Genomic DNA, 17,572 nt, shown 5'->3' on the forward strand with positions numbered 1-17,572 from the left:
CAACTGAACAACAACAAAAAATTTAAAAAGTGGGCAGAGGACCTGAACAGACACTTCCCTCAAGAAGACAAAACGGCCAATAGATACATGAAAAAATGCTCAACTACATTAGCTATTAGGGAAATGCAGATCAAAACCACAATGAGATACCACCTCACACCTGTTAGAATGGTTATTATCATCAAGACAAGGAATAACAAGTGCTGGAGAGGCTGTGGAGTAAAAGGAACCCTTGTGCCCTGCTGGTGGGAATGTAAATTGGTATAGCCACTATGGAAAACAGTATAGAGGTTCCTCAAAAAATTAAAAATAGAATTATCATACAACTCAGCAATCCCTCTTCTGGGTATCTATGCAAAAAAATCTGAAAACATTTATCTGTAAAGATATATGTACCCTTATGTTCACTGCAGCTTTATTTACGGTGGCCAAGACGTGGAAACAACCAAAGTGTCCTTCGATAGATGAATGGATAAAGAAGATGTGGTACATAAATACAATGGAATATTACTCTGTCATAGAAAAGATAAAATACTGCCATTTGTGACAACATGGATGGATCTTTGAGATTATCATGGTCAGGGGAAAAAGGCAGAATTTGAGAACCATATGACTTCACTCATATGTAGGATATAAAATTGAACGCAACAAACGAATAAGACAAACAAAAAATCAGACAGACAACAGTTTAGTGGTTACCAGAGGGTAAAGGGAGAGGAGAGTGGTAGAAGAGGGTAAGAGTGATCAAATATATGGTGATGGAAGGAGAACTGACTGTGGTGGTGAACACAATACAATATATAGATGATGTATTATAGAATTGCATGCTTGAAACGTATGTAATTTTACTAACCCATGCCAAAAATTTAACAAAAATTTAAAAAACCCCTGCAAAACACAAGAGTATTATAATAAATTAAACACCCACAAATTACCACCCAACACAAGAACTAGAACATTTTCTAAACATGATAGGTCAACTTTGCTTATTCCTTTTTTAAGAAAGTCAGATAGCTATTAAAAGAGTCACAACGGTAAGCTCAGATGTTTTGAGATGTCACCTATCTTCTTATAGTTAAAACTAGTTAAATATGACAGTTGGTTTCTGCTTCTATATTCTATTTTGTATATGGGGGTGTGTCCAAAAAAATTAAACAGAGGGGAAAATTTCTATGTTATATAAATAGCACATCAAGGAAAGAAAAATGAAAACATTAAAAAAAAAATCCAACATTATAGTTGCTTAAATAACTGACAATACTTCCAAGTAAGAATTAAAGAAAATCAGCTTGCAATCCCCAGAGAAAGTATGTTCATGGTAACCAAAAGAAAAACCAAATACAAAAGAACAGTAGTAGATGCCAGAACCTTTGCTGAGAACTCATTCGTTCTACACCTTTCTAAGAGTTTCCAATTACAGAGGAGCTTCTTGGTCCAAATTGTAGCCATCCAAATCATTCTTTTGGAAATGTGCCCCAAATGAAATAAACGCATCGACAGAAAGGTGTTCAGCTGAGTGAACAATTACTAACAACAACAAAAAGGGAAGAAAGGAAAGCGAGTGTTTCCCTTTTGAAATGTGTCAGTTTATACATACCTGCATACATTTGAGTAATTCCAAAAAGGCATCAAATCCTTCTAGGAACTTCTGCCTCAGATCATCCGACCATTCCGTTGGTTTGCTAATTAACACATACCTGAACAAGATAAAAATAGCAATGAATACATGGATAAACATTGACATTTTACAAGTTGCAACTGGTTTGATAATTAAACAAAATCTTACTTGAGGTCTAAAATAAGGCTCTGAACTCTCCTAAATTTGAAGGCTTGTAAAGCAGTGTATCGTTCAAACTGAAATCTGCCCTGGGAATCTCGATGTCTCAAATGATCCATAAACGTCTTAATAATAATGGTCATTAGGTTTTCTTCTGTGATGAGCATCCGAGCCTAGAACAAAGTGTATCAGAGTACATGGTAATCAAGACCTATTAACTAGGAAGCTAAAAAAAAAGTCACCAATATTGGTTAGCTTTTCCAGTTTAAACCTTTTCAACACAACTTTTTAATATCATAAATGCATTACTGTGTATTTCTAAATAACAATTACTTACTCCAATTGCCACTTGTATGAAGCAACAATTATATCACGGAGAAAGATGCCAGAATGTTAGGAGACAGATCCAAGGCTCATTATTCAAAGACAATTCAGGGTGGGGGGTCTGAACCAGGCTGCAAATGTTCCTTAACTGAGACATTTAGACACCTATAATGGTATGGTATAATTATTCTAGGATCCAGAGGTTTATATCACAGATTCTGTAGAACTCAGTATAAAACTGTATTTCCTCTTAACCTCCTTAGTTGAGATTTATTTGTTTCTCTGTATAGATGTCTATGTATTTTTGAATAAGCAAATATATTGAAATGAAGCAAAAACAACAGGTAAAAAGTAAGTCTCCTAGCTCCTGAGATCCCCCTTGCAAAAGCGATTTCTGTTAGCAGTTTCCTTGAATATTCTTCCAGGGGTTGTGTGTGTAATAATAATAAATACATATATGTATACACACCTATGAACACTTATAATACATGGATAAAGTGTTATTAAGTAGATATAAGTATGGATATGTATAATTATATCTATCTTCCCCCTCAAAGGATAGCATATTATAAATACTGTTCTGCACTTTGTTTTTACTTAATATATTTTAGAGATTGTCTCTTATCAGTTTGTATAAATTCCCTCATTGTTTTTAACTATCACCAGGTATTCTATAATACTTTACATAGCCAGGTCCTTATTGGTGAGACATTTGGGTTTTTCCCACCCTCATGCTATTTACTACAAAAGATGCAGTAACAAATATGTACTGTGTACAGCTGCAAGGATCTGGACAGAGTAATGTCCTAGAAGTGGAATGACTACATTGAAGTGTATGTACATTATACATTTTGACTAATAGCACTAAACTGTCCCCTCAAAGAAGCTTATCAACTTATATGCCCATCTAAAACATGTGTCTTTCCCCTCCTGTCCTCAATAATGGAATGCAATTTCAAACATTTTAATCTTTACCATTCTGATGGTTTTAATTTGCATATCTTAGTATAAATGAAGTTGAACATTACTGCATAACAATTTGCACTTCCTTTTCTGCTGCACGGTAAAATCAGAAGGTCCAATAATACTTTAAATACATTATTACTCTGATATTAAAAATCATGAATTTCCCCTCACTTTTATAGTCTAACTAGGTTCCAGGTTGTTATTGGTGCGGGGTGACTATTTAACCAGGTCTTACATTAGTCAGTATCAGGTAATTAATTAGCAATACAGAAAGCTGCATCAAAAAAAAGGACAAAAAATGCAAAAGATAGAAGTGTAAGAATATAGTAAAGTTGTATTCTAATGTAGAGATTAAGTTCTAAGGTCATCAGAAAAGGAGAAAATCTATATAGTTAAATATACCTTTGAAAAACTTAAATAATCATCACATTGCCAGGACTTAGGCCCCAAGAAGCTCAAAAGTCAACAGGATTGATTAACAGCTGTTAATTTTCCTAGATAGTGAAGACTAAGGTCAAGTTTGGAGGGGAGGTGTTAACAGGATTTTCCTTTTTGTTTTTTGTTTGCTATATTGGTTGATTTTGAGGAAGTTAAGTGAGTATAATGCAATTTCACTAACCTAAGGAAAAGCAGTAGAGCCTGCTTGCAAGACTCACAGCAGGCAGGCAAAGGAAATATAGAGAGAAAATTTAATGTTGGTGGAATGTGAATCTCACCAACCATGGCACTTTTTAGAATTTCAGTTTCAGATAAATGTTCAAAGAGATGGTTCATGCACTGTATCGTCTGGATTAGATTCTGTCTCCACTGGGTGCCAAACAAAAAGAAATCAAAAGGGTGGCCCATTAATACTGTCCCATTAAGGTAGGGAAGTTATCCAGGCATTTTTACTTCTAAAAAGATGACTAAAGAAATCATTTTTCCAAGGTTACAAGAGAAAAGAAAAATAAAAAACTTTAAGTGCTTAGTTTCATGACCTCATGCCAAGATTGTTGCTAACCTTGTTTCAAGGTAATTCTCAATGTTAAATATCTAACATTACTATTACACAATTCTAGTACTTATCACCCACCCTAAAAAAATTACTTGATTTTTATGCCTACAATTCACTTTGCTTTAAAACAAATCCCTGCTATTTAATTATAGTTTTTATTCATTTTATGTAATTCATATTCAATTTTGTGTTGCAAGGCTCATTACATATCTAACAGCACACTCAAAATGGACCAAATTCTCCCCTACGAGTATGAAAAACTTCACTGAGTAATAATGGCCTGTGCACATGGTTTTAGTTAAATTAAACATGATGGAGCACATATCAGCATATAATGCTGACTATAACGAGGGCATAATGAATAAAATAAATTAGAACAAGTAAGGTACTCTAATCACTTGAATTATTATTAGTATGTCCTTGACCAAACTATTTAAAAATAAAGACTGGGTTAATTGTAAGACAATTCTGATTCAAAAGATACCAAAAAATGAAATTCCATCACTGCTATAAAACATTTCACTAATATCTAGGGCAAGTGGTTTTTAACTAGAGATGTGTATAAGAATTACTAATGGCGCTTTTTCAATAAACTATACACGCACTCTTCTGCTTCCAGCCATGATGGAGTAGCTTGAGGTTGACTGACATTTCCACCAAGAACAACTAGAGAAGGTCAATTTTAAAAAAGTTTGGAATCATTAGCTATTGCTGAGGCAACAAGAATTTGAGGGGCTACAACCACGGAGAAGGGGAATGGCACAGGCGAGCCAACATTCGGTAACTGCTTTTCCCTCAGCAGTGGACTCTCCTGGGCATGGGGCAAGATGGGACTGAAGATCCCAGGAGTGTGACAGAGATGCTAATTCTAACAGGGAGAAAAACCTGTTGCGATTTTAGCCATTCCCAAGTATTGATAAGCCCAGGATTCCAGTAAGAGCAGAAGGGTGGGAACCAAGTCCAACTTTCTTGCAGTTTTTCCCTCGCGACATCTGCAAAGCTCTGAAGCTATGCAGGACAGAAGTCTAAGAAGAGCAGACAGCTGAGAAGAGCAAACAGTGATGTGGCAGCAAACACTGAGGAAACACGACTGGAGTTCAGGACCCTATAGATGGGAGAACACTAGTGAACACTCTGGTTCTAAACCGGAAACCCTTCCAGGGTTATGTCCCAGGGGTGAAGATAAATCAGAGTAAGACAGTCTTGTCAAAAAAACATGGAGTCATGTCAATTTCTGACCGGACTACGGTGATCAGCTTCACTTTATTTGTCCAACAACATTGAGGGGAATCTTCTTGGGAGAAAGATGTCATGCAGTGTCTAAGATTTTTTTAATAAACAATGTCCTATCAAAAGGCAATGAGAAAGAGAAAAGGGCAACAACCATGTATGAAGAGAAAATGGCTCCAAAATTTCCAAAACTGGGAAAGGCACCAGACTGGAGATTTAATATCTACTAACTTCAATTTATACCTATAAATAAAAAGAGAACCACACCTAGGTAAATCATAGTAAAACTGCTAGAACCTAAGACAAATGTCAGTAAAAAGTTATAAGGCATTCCAATGACTGAAAATCCCAAGGGGTAAAAGACCCCCCCCCCCCAAAAAAAAAATCAAACAACAGGAACAGAACTACAGATGATACAGATAATGGCATTATCAGATTATCAGACAATGACTTTAAAATAGCTAAGATTTACACATTCAGGAAATTGAGGAAAAGATGGAGAATTTTACCAGAAAACTGGAATCTATGAAAAAAAAAATGAACTTATGCTTCAGTGTTCAGGGAAGATGGAGTAGATGTACTAGGTTGGTGCAAAAGTAATTGCAGTTTAAAAGGTTACAAAATTGCAGAAACCATGATTTTTTAACCTTTTTTTGGTTAAAAAAACCACTTTTGCACCAACCTAATATTATTTCTCTTGTCTTCCCATTAAGTACCACTAAAACCTCTGGACATTACATGCAAAGGAAACACCAGAAGACTCTGAAAGGTGGAAAGTAGAAGGTACACTGGCTAAGGACCTCAGAATAGAAGGAATGACATGGTAAAGAGGTTTCTCTCCCCTTCCCCCCACCTCATACATCCCAGACATGAAGCTGAAGAAGCTGGTAACCTGGAAATGCCAAATTGGCACAGATTTTTTTATCTTTTTTTAAAGCCCCAATAAACGCCTGCTCTCTCTAGCCATAGAGAAGGAGTAACCGAGCGGGACAGAAAATTTTCCGCAATAACCCCTCCACTCTAGCCAACCACTACAGAAACAAATTGTGGCTCCATCGCCACCGACACTGGCAAAGGCCAAGTGGAGAGCCTAGCCTTCCACCCTTGAGAGGCTGAAACATGGCTTGACTACGGTGAGTCAAGGATGCATGCCACAACGTCTGGAGCAGTGCTACTCAAAGCATGGTCCATAGACCAGCAGCCTGTCAACTGCTTGTTGCCAGGTGTGAAGAGAAGTCTGCACAAGAAGGTAAATCTACTATTTACAACAGTTTCGTTGAACTGACACTTGTTTCATAGCAAGATTTTTGCCGAATGCAGCAGTGTGGTGATTCGCATTCTAGTACAAACTATTTATCTTTTCATTGACTGACACTGAGTCAAACTGCTCTAGAGACCCTTAAAAGGATTAAGTGAAAACACAACTAACAATAAAGGGGGAAGTGAAATAACAAATATTTAATCCAAAAGAAGGTAAACAGGAGAGAAAAAGAAACAAAATAGGTGGGTCAAACAGAAAAAAAATCATAAAGCGATCTAGATAAAGCCAAATATATGAGTAATTATATTAAATGAGCAGAAATCTAAGTAAAATATTAAGAGTGTCAGATTGGATTAACAACAAAACCCAAAAACATGCTTTTTATAAGCAATAACTTAAATAGAAGGGTACAGAAAAATTAAAAATACAACACTGGAAGAGACATACTATGCAAATACTAACCAAAAGAAACCAGTTGTTGTTATAGTACTGGATAAATTAGACTTCAAGGTCAGAAGTATTATTTGAGTTGAAAAGAGAGATTCATAATGATAAAAATGCTCTATCTGGAAAGCACAACATTTCTAAATTTGTATACATTCAATCACATAGCTTTAAGATATATGAAGCAAAAACTGAGGAGAAAGACAAATCAACAATCATTGTGGGAGACTATTAACATGCTTCAACAGCTGATAGAACAAGTAGACAAAAAATTAGTATGTATATAAAAGACTTACACAATGAAAGTGAACAAACTTGACCTAAGTGACCTATATAAATACTGCAACCAATTATTTTCAAGTCCACATTGAATATTTACCAAAACTGTAAACATTCTGGGCTATAAAGCAAGGCTCAACGAATTCCAAAGGACTGAAATCAGAGTATGTTGTCTGATCACAGTGAAATTAAGCCAGAAATCCATAACAAAATAATTAGAAAATGTCCAAATGTTTTGAAATTTAGCAATATACTTCTAAGAAGTATAATCACAAAGAAGAAAAAATGGGTCAAAGAAGAAATCACATAGGAAATTAGTTTTATGAACTGAATAAGGAAAATATAGCATAACAAAATTGTGGGATGTAACTAAAAAAATTATGCTTAGATGGAAACTTAAGCCTTAAATGCACTTATCAGAAAAGAAAGGCTGAAAGTCAATGATCTAAATATCTCAAGAAATTACAGAAGGAATGTCGGTCACCAAGTGGTGAATAAAAGCAAGAGTCATTCTCATGGGGCCAGCCCGGTGGCTCAGGCGGTTGGAGCTCCATGCTCCTAACTCCGAAGGCTGCCGGTTCGATTCCCACATGGGCCAGTGGGCTCTCAACCACAAGGTTGCCAGTTCAATTCCTCGAGTCCTGCAAGGGATGGTGGGCTGCGCCCCCTGCAACTAACAAGGGCAACTGGACCTGGAGCTGAGCTGTGCCCTCCACAACTAAGACTGAAAGAACAACTTGAGCTAAATGTCACCCTCCACAACTAAGATTGAAAGGACAACTTGACTGGAGAAAAGTCCTGGAAGTACACACTGTTCCCCAATAAAAGTCCCGTTCCCCTTCCCCAATAAAATCTTTTAAAAAAACAAATAAATAAATAAAAATTTAAAAAAAAAGGTCTTTCTCATTCTTGAACTCAGGGGAAAAGCATTTAATATTTCATTATTAAATATGTTTGCTTCCAGGTATTCTATCAAATTAAAAAAGTTCTTTTTCATTTCTAGTTTGCTGTGAGGAATTTTTTTGTTTTAAATCATCAGTGTTTAATTTTCATGAATTCAAGGAAAAGCATTTAACATGATTTCCCCCCCTTTTTTTGTCTGTTAATAAGGTGAATTATGCCAGTTGATTTCCCCCCCAAATGTTGCCTATTCTTGCACTAAGGAAATAAACCAAACTTGACTGTGATGTAGTATCCTTCTTCTATATTGTTTGCTTTGATCTGTGTAAACTCATTTGTGAGCAAGATTAGACAGCATTTTTCTTTTCTTGTAATTGCATTGTTGAGTTTTGGTATTAAGATTACAGAGGACTCAAATAGGCAAGTACATTCTCTTTGTCTTCGGATGTAACAGGTGTTACCTCTTTTTTAAACATTTGGAAGAATTCCTCAGTGTAGCCATTTGGGCCTGAGGATTTGTGAGAAGATTTTTTTATACTAACTAAAATTTTCTATTACTTCTCTTTTAATAACCTGTGGTTTTTCTTAGGAATTTATTTATTTTATCCACATTCCTAATTTTATTAAGTTGGTCTTAGTATTGTCTTAATTTCTATTTAACATCTGTAAGATCTGTAGTGTTTTGCTTAAATTTTAAATTTTCTGTTTTTCTAAGTAGTCTTTCTAGCAATCTAACCTCTTTTTCTGTTTTTTTTCAAAGTACCAACTTTTAGTTGAGTTTTCCCTTTTGTACATTTACTTGTATTAACTTCTGCTCTCATTATTTCTCCTTTTCTACTTCTTTTTGACAAAAGACCCAAGTTGTTATTACAATGGCCTTCGAGGTCTGGCACTGGCAACTCCCACCTTCATCCCTACCCCCAAACTCAGTGACCTCACTGACCATTCTCCCCACTCATTCTGCAACACTAACCTGTGTTGGGTTCTTTCTTCCAAAACGCCAAGTGCACATTCATCTTAGAACTTTGTACTTCCTGTTCCCTCTGCCCAGGGGGATCTTCCACCAGTTAGTCACATCACTTACTCTCTTACTTCCTTCAGGTCTCTGTTCAAACCATCTCTCTGAGAGGCCTTTTCTGATAACTTTGTATGAAATATGATCCCTCTACTGTCACTCTCTATCCCCTTTGCCTGCATTATACTTCATAGCACTTACCAACACTTGATTCATAATGAATAGTATGTATTTGTTTGTGAACGTGTCCCCAATTAGACTATAAATTCCATGGGAACAGGGATTTTTGTCTGTTTTGTTCACTCCTGTATTTATTCCCAGAGCCCCAAACAGTGCCTAGTTAATAAAGGTGTTAAATAAATGTTTTGAATAAATGAATACACACACTATTTTTCTAGTGTTTCTAAAGGAGTCAGACAAGAAACAAAAAAAACTGAAATATTAAAAAAAGAATTTGCAGATTACTAGACATTCCAAGGAATGAACACAAAATATTAGGAAAAATGTTAATAAAAGGGCCACACAGATACAGGATGGATATATAAAAATCAGTAATTTTCCTATATAAGTAGCTATAACCAGAATTAAAATGTGAATAACTTTGTACAACATCAAAAATATAAAAGATAAATTTAATTTTAAAATGTGTAAGACTCCATAACAAGAGAACTATGAAGGTTTTACTAAGAGCATAAAATAGCACTGAATAAATGAGAACAAACTATATTCCTAGATGAGGGTATTCAATATTGCAAAGATACCAGTTCTTCCCAAATTACCTATAAATATGTGTACCTCTTCAGTATTCCTAGTGTGGTTCTTTTTTTGGGAAACTGACAAACTGATTTTAGTTCATGTTTTAAAAAAAGGCCTAAAAATAATTAAGAAAATTTTGGAAAAGAATAATGAAAGATTTAGCCCTGTAAGATATCAAAATGGAATATTAAACAAGTTATTAAAACTGGGTACTGGCATGGAAAAGAACAAAAAGATGAATGGAGGAGAGAAACACAGATTTGAATACACTTGGGATTGTCTCAGAGGCTTCTCCAACTTAACCCCGACTAAATCGAAAGCACTGTTCTCCCTCTTCACAAATCCTATTCATTCTCCAAAACTCCCTGTGCAAATGGCACAGCATTCATTCATCTGGATACAAGTTAAAAACCAAAGAATCATCTTTATACCTTTCCCTCAAACCCTAAAGCCAATCTTCACCGAACCCAATATCCCTCAAAGGCAACATCTGGCTGGTTCTATTCTAGATTTTACTGCCTAAGTATCCCTCACGACTCCCATACCCACTGCCCCAATCCCAGTTCCAGTTACATCAGTTACTGTCTGGGTCACCGCATTAGATTCTAACTAGGTTCCCCACACTCAGTTTTGCCCTCCACCAATTTGTTCGCCAAACTTACAAACAGAATGATCTTTTAACAATCACAAATGTGATCATGTAAGTATCATTTCAAATTCTTCAATGCCCTCCTATGCTCCTAAGATAAAAACCAAAAATCCTTAATTGACCTATAATAGTATTTCATTAATGGGAAAAACAGACTTTAGAAATTCAACTGCACTAGAATATATCCTCAAACATAAAAGTAACCTGGGGAAAACACACACACACACACACACACACACACACACACACACACACACACACACCATAGAGAATATACCTTGCTAGTAAAATAACTGTAGAATACTCTTAAATCTATAGTTTGGCCCATGCCTGCGTTTCTGGTCTCATTTCATAAACAACTGATAACACACTTCTAGCACCTTTTTAAAAAAAACACTTGTTAACATAAGGACGTATCAAACAAGCCTAAATTACATTTCCAACGTCTTTATATGATCAATTATATTTTAAGTCTTTAGAGCAAAACTCTACATGTGTTCCTTAGTATAAAATAGTTGTAATCTGCTTTTTAAAAACAAACAAAAATCAGCTTTTCTAAATACAGTTTTCTAAGAAAACATAAAGTCTATTTAATTGGGGTCAGGGACCCTCACAATCTGTTTGTTTTTTTGAAGACTAAGGCTGCATGTGCTAATTTAAAAAACCATAAATACATTAAATACCTGCCCATAGGAACGTCCCTCCTACAGGACTTAAGTGCTGGTCCTTCTGCATAGACTTCCCTTCACAAACCTGAATAAAGGTCCTCAGAGAATCCCTCTTTGAACGTGGGAAAAGGTCAGATCTCTCGATCATTCTCTCTCAAAACAACCAAATTCTTCAGTTTTCATTCTAATTTTAATTAACCATTTGTGTGAGTCTTTCCCACTATTTTAAGTTCGCTGAGGGCAAGGACCATATCTGTTTTTGTTCACCACTGCATTCCCAAAGCCTAGAACTGTGCCCAACAAATAACAGGTGTTCAATAAATTTTTGTTAAACAAATGAAATGTATTTTAATTACTGAATCGTACTAAAACAGTGATGCTTCTGGAGCAACTAGTGAAACTTAGCACAAGACTACCTAACAATCATGATTCAGTTGCCTTAGCTACCCCTTTCCTTTTTAGGGGCAAGGGGGCTTCTCAAAATGTGAAATTAAATATAATATGCTGTCTGTTTTTAATGGATAAATTTCTTAAACCAATCAGCTTAATTTTAACTCATTGGTTCAAAACCTCAGGAAAGTACTATGAGAAAGTACAGATTAAGATGAGAAAGTACAGATTAAGGTAAATGACTTTTCCCTTCCAGATTACATTATTCGAGGATATATTCTAGTATGGTTGTAGGTGTCTGAAGTCTGATCGCCCATTAATAAAATATTATTCTATTCAGGAATATACAGATATTAGTTCTCTTATTATTTTAAGGCTTTACTTCTGTTAATGGAAAACAAAAATGTTCTTCTTAATCTTTCAGTACTTACAAGTGAAGGAACTGTGAATATCTGAACCGAGAGGTCTGCGACTGAAAACTCTCTGTCGTGGTCATCTGTCACATAATCACTCTGCAAACGCTCATAGTTCTATTAAGAAGGCAAAAAAAGGCAAGGAGTGCCAACTATCAGTTACAAAGAAAATGCAAGCACTACTCACCAGAGTAGGTGCGGTGAAGAACTGGACAGACAGAGCAGTCACGGACACTGCTCGCTCGTGATCATCTTCCATAAAATCTCTCTGCAACTGCTGGTAATTCTAAACAACAAGGGGGAGATTCACCTCTAATCCATATTGACCAAATGCTTTAGGGTGATAATGAAAAGTCAGTGTTGGAGGAGTCAAGAAGGTAATACTATAAGGAATGACAACTGGAAAGATTTCTACCAATTAAATTCAGTATAAATGTTGATTCACTAGACAATCTTCTCAAACACAAATGGCAGTTTATGAGCGGAAACAGGAGTAACAGCTACTAAAATCCTGGGATGTCATACAGAGGTGGAGTTAAACCATGTAGCTCTACACTGTCTCTGATGGAACCAGACTTGTATTACTTCTGGATACATATCAGAATCACTGATGGCTCTTTCAAAGTACACATGCTTGTGCCCCATATTTGGTGAATCTGCTTCAGACAGTTTGAGAATAGAACACAAACACATGTATCTTGAAAGAGGTCCCGAAACGTTCTTACACATTATCTTGGTTAAGAACTCCTAACTTAGGTGAATAAAATAAATAAATAAACAAACAAATAAATAAATAGGTAGTTAGCGTAATCACATGCTGCTAAAAAGGAAGAACATAATTCAACAGTATCAACAACCTAGTGTTCATGATTCCTAAATCACATCCAAATATACACGCCACTTCATCTAAAGTTATCCCTTCTTTATACAAATCTTAATAGGAATAAAACCATAATTCACAATGAATTAGGTTTAAATTCTCTATTTATCATTTCATATCATACACACTGTATAGATGGATATTCATATTACCACGGCAGATGATGGACAAGAAAAGCCTATTCTATTGATAAAACATAAAATCATTTTTGAAGTTTCTTAGAATTTAAAATCAACACAATGACATATTACTATTAGCTGCTAACTTAACAAAGCCTCGATATAATCATGGGCTAGAGTTACCGTGTATATAATCTATTTTGTTAAATCTTCAAAACTGAGAAACTAGTTACCTTTGCAAATCGAACAGCAAACAGTTTCTTGTATTTCAAATCCATAAGTAGACTGCTCATGAACAACTGATGATACACACTTCTAGCACCTTTTACAAAAAGCAGATGTTAAGATAAGGACGTATCAAACAAGCTTACATTACATTTCCAAAGTCTTTACATGACCAATTGTAAGTCTTCAGAGCAAAACTCTACTTGTGTTACTTAGTGTAAAATATGTGTAATCTACTTCTTAAAAACAAACAAAAACAAATCAGCTTTTCTAAATAAAGTTTTCTAACAAAATATAAAAGCTATTTAATTTGGGTCATGGACCCCACAATCTGTCTGGCTTTTTTAAAGACTGGAACTGCATGTGCTAATTCTAAAAACCATAAATACATTAAATACCTGCCCAAATCAAAACAAAAAAAAAACTTTTAATATCCCAATTACCTATGTAAGTTCCTCTATACCTTGAAAGTAATTAAGAGACTCACCTTTCCACAATTTGGAATCATTAAGCATCAATCTGTCCACAAGAGAAGAGTTTTCACCATCTGGCCCTTCTTGTAAACCAACTTGACATAAAATTCGGCGAAGGCCATCTTAAAACAGGAAGAAAAGTAATCATGAAAAGAGTCACTTCCAACATGAAAATAAAATGACATTTTAGTAGAAATGTTCAGATGGACCTATCATTGTACCTGTTATTAAAGGTCAAATTTATTCAGAAAAAGTAAACGTTTAAAATAAATATTTTATACTAACATTTTCACAAAAAGGGAGAGAAGTTCCAAATCTTGCATTATACATCAACTCTAATTTCAGAACATCAAAATACATGTCTATCAGAAAGACAGTGACCTCTTATGCTGTAAAGAATTTGAAGAGCTAAGTTCCAAAAACTATTGAAACGAACATTATTTTTCAGGCACCGATGCCAATTAAATCATATTGTAGTAAAATTATATATACCCTATGACAACTGAAAGGTAGATATAAAATTGTGCTACCATTTAAAAGAATGCATGATCTCTGAGATATACTATATACCAGAACATTTATTAATGCTATGGAAAATGTTCTTCATTTATTCAACAAAAATTCACTGTGTACCTACCTACGTGTACCTACTGTGTTTCCCAAAAATAAGACCTAGCCGGACAATCAGCTCTAATGCGTCTTTTGGAGCAAAAATTAATGTAAGACCCGGTCTTATATTATAGTAAAATATATATTACTTATATTAATTTTTATATTAATTTTATATTTTATATTTTATAAATATTTTATAAATTATTTTATATTAATTTTATATAATATATAAAGTCTTTTTGCTCCAAAAGACGCATTAGAGCTGACTGTCCGGCTAAGTCTTATTTTCGGGGAAAAGGGGTACTATGTGAGGGGCTCTTGAAGACAAATTCCTACATCCTCTAAGTGCTAAACTTAAAAAAAAAGTTCTTTAAATATTAATGCAAGTGTTAACATAACCAAAACTTTAAAACCTTTCGTTTTATTACTTTATAATTAAAGATCATTTTTTTCGTCTTCTGCAAGCATGCAAAATAATCAGGAAAGAAAATGGAGTAATTTTACTGTAGCACAACACTTGGCATACAGGTATCCAATGGAAAACACCAAAACTTAAAAAATGAGGTAACAAAAATAACTGAAAAGACATTTATAAGGCAAGCAAACATGTTCTCCATTTCCACACCTCCATATTTTTACTTGTCAGTTCAGGGTGGCAAAGCTAATCTGATAGCCATTCAATACATGTTTCAGAAATTTTCTTTATAGTAAATTATCAGAATGTCATTTATCCAAACCACCTCTCTTGCCTGAAGAACAGCATGACAGATCGCTTTAATCTATTCTTATTTTACTCTTTAGTGTTATACACCAAACTTGTATTTTTGGCATTGGACATGAAGGTTCTTAATTCTGTCATCATTACATTAAACAGATTATTTAATTTGTAGATTGTGGAAAAACTAAAAACTAAATCAGTAACTTCAAATTTACAAATTTCCCGAGTTGCAAATTATTGGGAACCAAAAGACATAGGAGTCAAAACAAAGATATCAGTATGAGTGTTTCATCTTTTAAGGAGCTAACCATTTAGGATTTATTTACAGTAGCATTTTCCAGCTTCTTAAGCGAAACAGAGACCTAAGGATGCTCTGTGAAAAAAAATGGTTCTTTAATCAAGTTTGTGAGATTTAGATTTTATAAACATATTAAAGTCATTTATAATTGTTAAAACCCAACGTTTCCTGCATTTATTTGAACACAAAATTGTTGTATGCATATAGAAAAATCCTATGGGCAAAATTTGGGAAACAGGTTTTTCTGCATAAAGATATTCTGAGAAGGTATTATATTTTAAAATGTGACATTAAAGCAAGAAATTACCCACTTGATATTTTTTCCAAAACAGTTTTGCAAGGGCATATGATGCATTTTTAAGTCACTTAGCACAACCTTTTATGAACCTACCTGAATATCCAATAATACTTCCCAGCCAAGACAAAATTTTCAAACCAAAATTCTGATGTGCGACAATAGACGAATGCATAACTTGAACTTTGAGTGGCTTTGTCTGTCTACTGGTATTTCTCTTAAAAAGAAATGGCAGGATGAAAAAAACAAACTTTAAAAGGCTATTTTATAGAAAAAAGTTAGTATTTTCATTTGATCTAACTACAGACTGTTATTATTTTTACTTTGTTTATAATAGCCGTCCTAATGGGCACAGGTGGTATCTCATTGTGGTTTTCTTTGCATTCCCTAATGATTAGTAATGTTGAGCATGTTTTCATGTGCTTATTGGCAATTCGTATATCTTCTTTGGAGAAACGTCTATTTAAGTCTATCAAAACTTATTTAACATATTTCCCCCCTTTTATTTTTTTGTTTGGATCATCTTTCTACCCTCCCCCCATTTATCCTATTTCCATAACCCACATTAACACAGTACATCTTTGCATATTTTCTCCATCTTTATATATTATATATGTATACATTAATAAAGATTTTCGATTTACAAAAATGGGATACTATACATACTCTTGTGCATCTTTGCGTTAACCGATTTTTTTGGTTACTGACTCGTAATATTCTGTGGTGTGGATTTATTCAAACATCCTCTAGAGAAGGGCATTCATATTCCCTTTGTTTTCAGTCTCCTGTGACTACAAAAAAAGCAGTACTAAACATCTTTGTACACACACTTACTGGTGCTTATTTCTATTGGATATATAAATTACTAGGAGAGGTAAAACTTTAATAGATGCTACTACACTGTTTTCCAAAAATGCTGTAGCAATTTATTTTTATACAAGTATTCTACCCTCTGAATCTCTACCAGCAAGGTATTTTATCACTCTAATTTCTCCATTCTGATGGGTATGAAATCCTGTCATTTTACTGATTACCATTGAGTTTGTGTCTCATTTCATATATATAGACCACCTACATTTCCTCTGTTGTGATTATGTTTTCATATCTTATGCCCATTTTTCTATTTTGTTATTTGTTCCCTACTTGATAATCTATGAATACTGTTTATCATAAACATTAAATGTCTACCCTATGTGTTAGAAATAAAATTTTCAAATCTATTATTTGTCTACTGTGTTTATGGAATATTTTGCTATGCTTTTTTTTTTGAGCCAAAAAATATGTGTTAGAAATAATTTTCTAATTCCTCAGTGTAAGAAGCTCTCCTTGGTTAAGAAGCTCTCCTCCTCCCTTAGAATGTACCTGCAGTTTCCTAGATTTTCCTCATATTAATATCTAGTTTGGGTCTTTCTATTCTATATTATGAATGTATCTACAAACACCACCAGAGATTACAAACACTAATTTTTTAAAAAACGGAAAAATTGGAACACTTCTGAACATATAAGAAATTACAAAGTAACAATGAAAAGGAAGAAAAACTACCCTTTCCTTTACCCAGATTTATCTATTATAAGCATTTCATTGCAATTGCTTTATCATTTGCACATTATCTTTCTTCATACACAGACATATCTCTCTCTCTCTCTCTATATATATATATATATACACACACATACACACACACTCCTTAAAAAAAAAAAACAAAAAAACTACTGAGGTAAGTTATATACATCATGTCACCTTCTCCCTAAATACTTCAGTATACATTTCCTAAGAATGGGAATATTCTTTTACGCGATCACAGTATAGTTTCTGATGCATTATTAAATTCAATTATGTCCAGACAACAAGGAAGAATTTCCTAAGACACAAAATGTACAAAT

The 17,572-nt window shown here is 34.3% G+C and overlaps 1 protein-coding gene across 1 annotated transcript in view; it reads right to left on the reverse strand.

Annotated features, from left to right (window-relative positions):
* UBR2 (ubiquitin protein ligase E3 component n-recognin 2) overlaps positions 1-17,572 on the reverse strand; it is a 105,036-nt gene that overhangs the window by 47,377 nt on the left and 40,087 nt on the right. Inside the window, 7 exon segments of the mRNA XM_081042326.1 lie at positions 1,598-1,600; positions 1,603-1,697; positions 1,787-1,950; positions 12,254-12,352; positions 13,299-13,387; positions 13,778-13,885; positions 15,783-15,903. Of these exon segments, the coding sequence (XP_080898452.1) occupies positions 1,598-1,600; positions 1,603-1,697; positions 1,787-1,950; positions 12,254-12,352; positions 13,299-13,387; positions 13,778-13,885; positions 15,783-15,903 (679 nt within the window).

This window comes from Rhinolophus hipposideros (genome assembly GCF_964194185.1).
Source record: "Rhinolophus hipposideros genome assembly, chromosome: 3".
Taxonomy (NCBI): Eukaryota; Metazoa; Chordata; class Mammalia; order Chiroptera; family Rhinolophidae; genus Rhinolophus; species Rhinolophus hipposideros.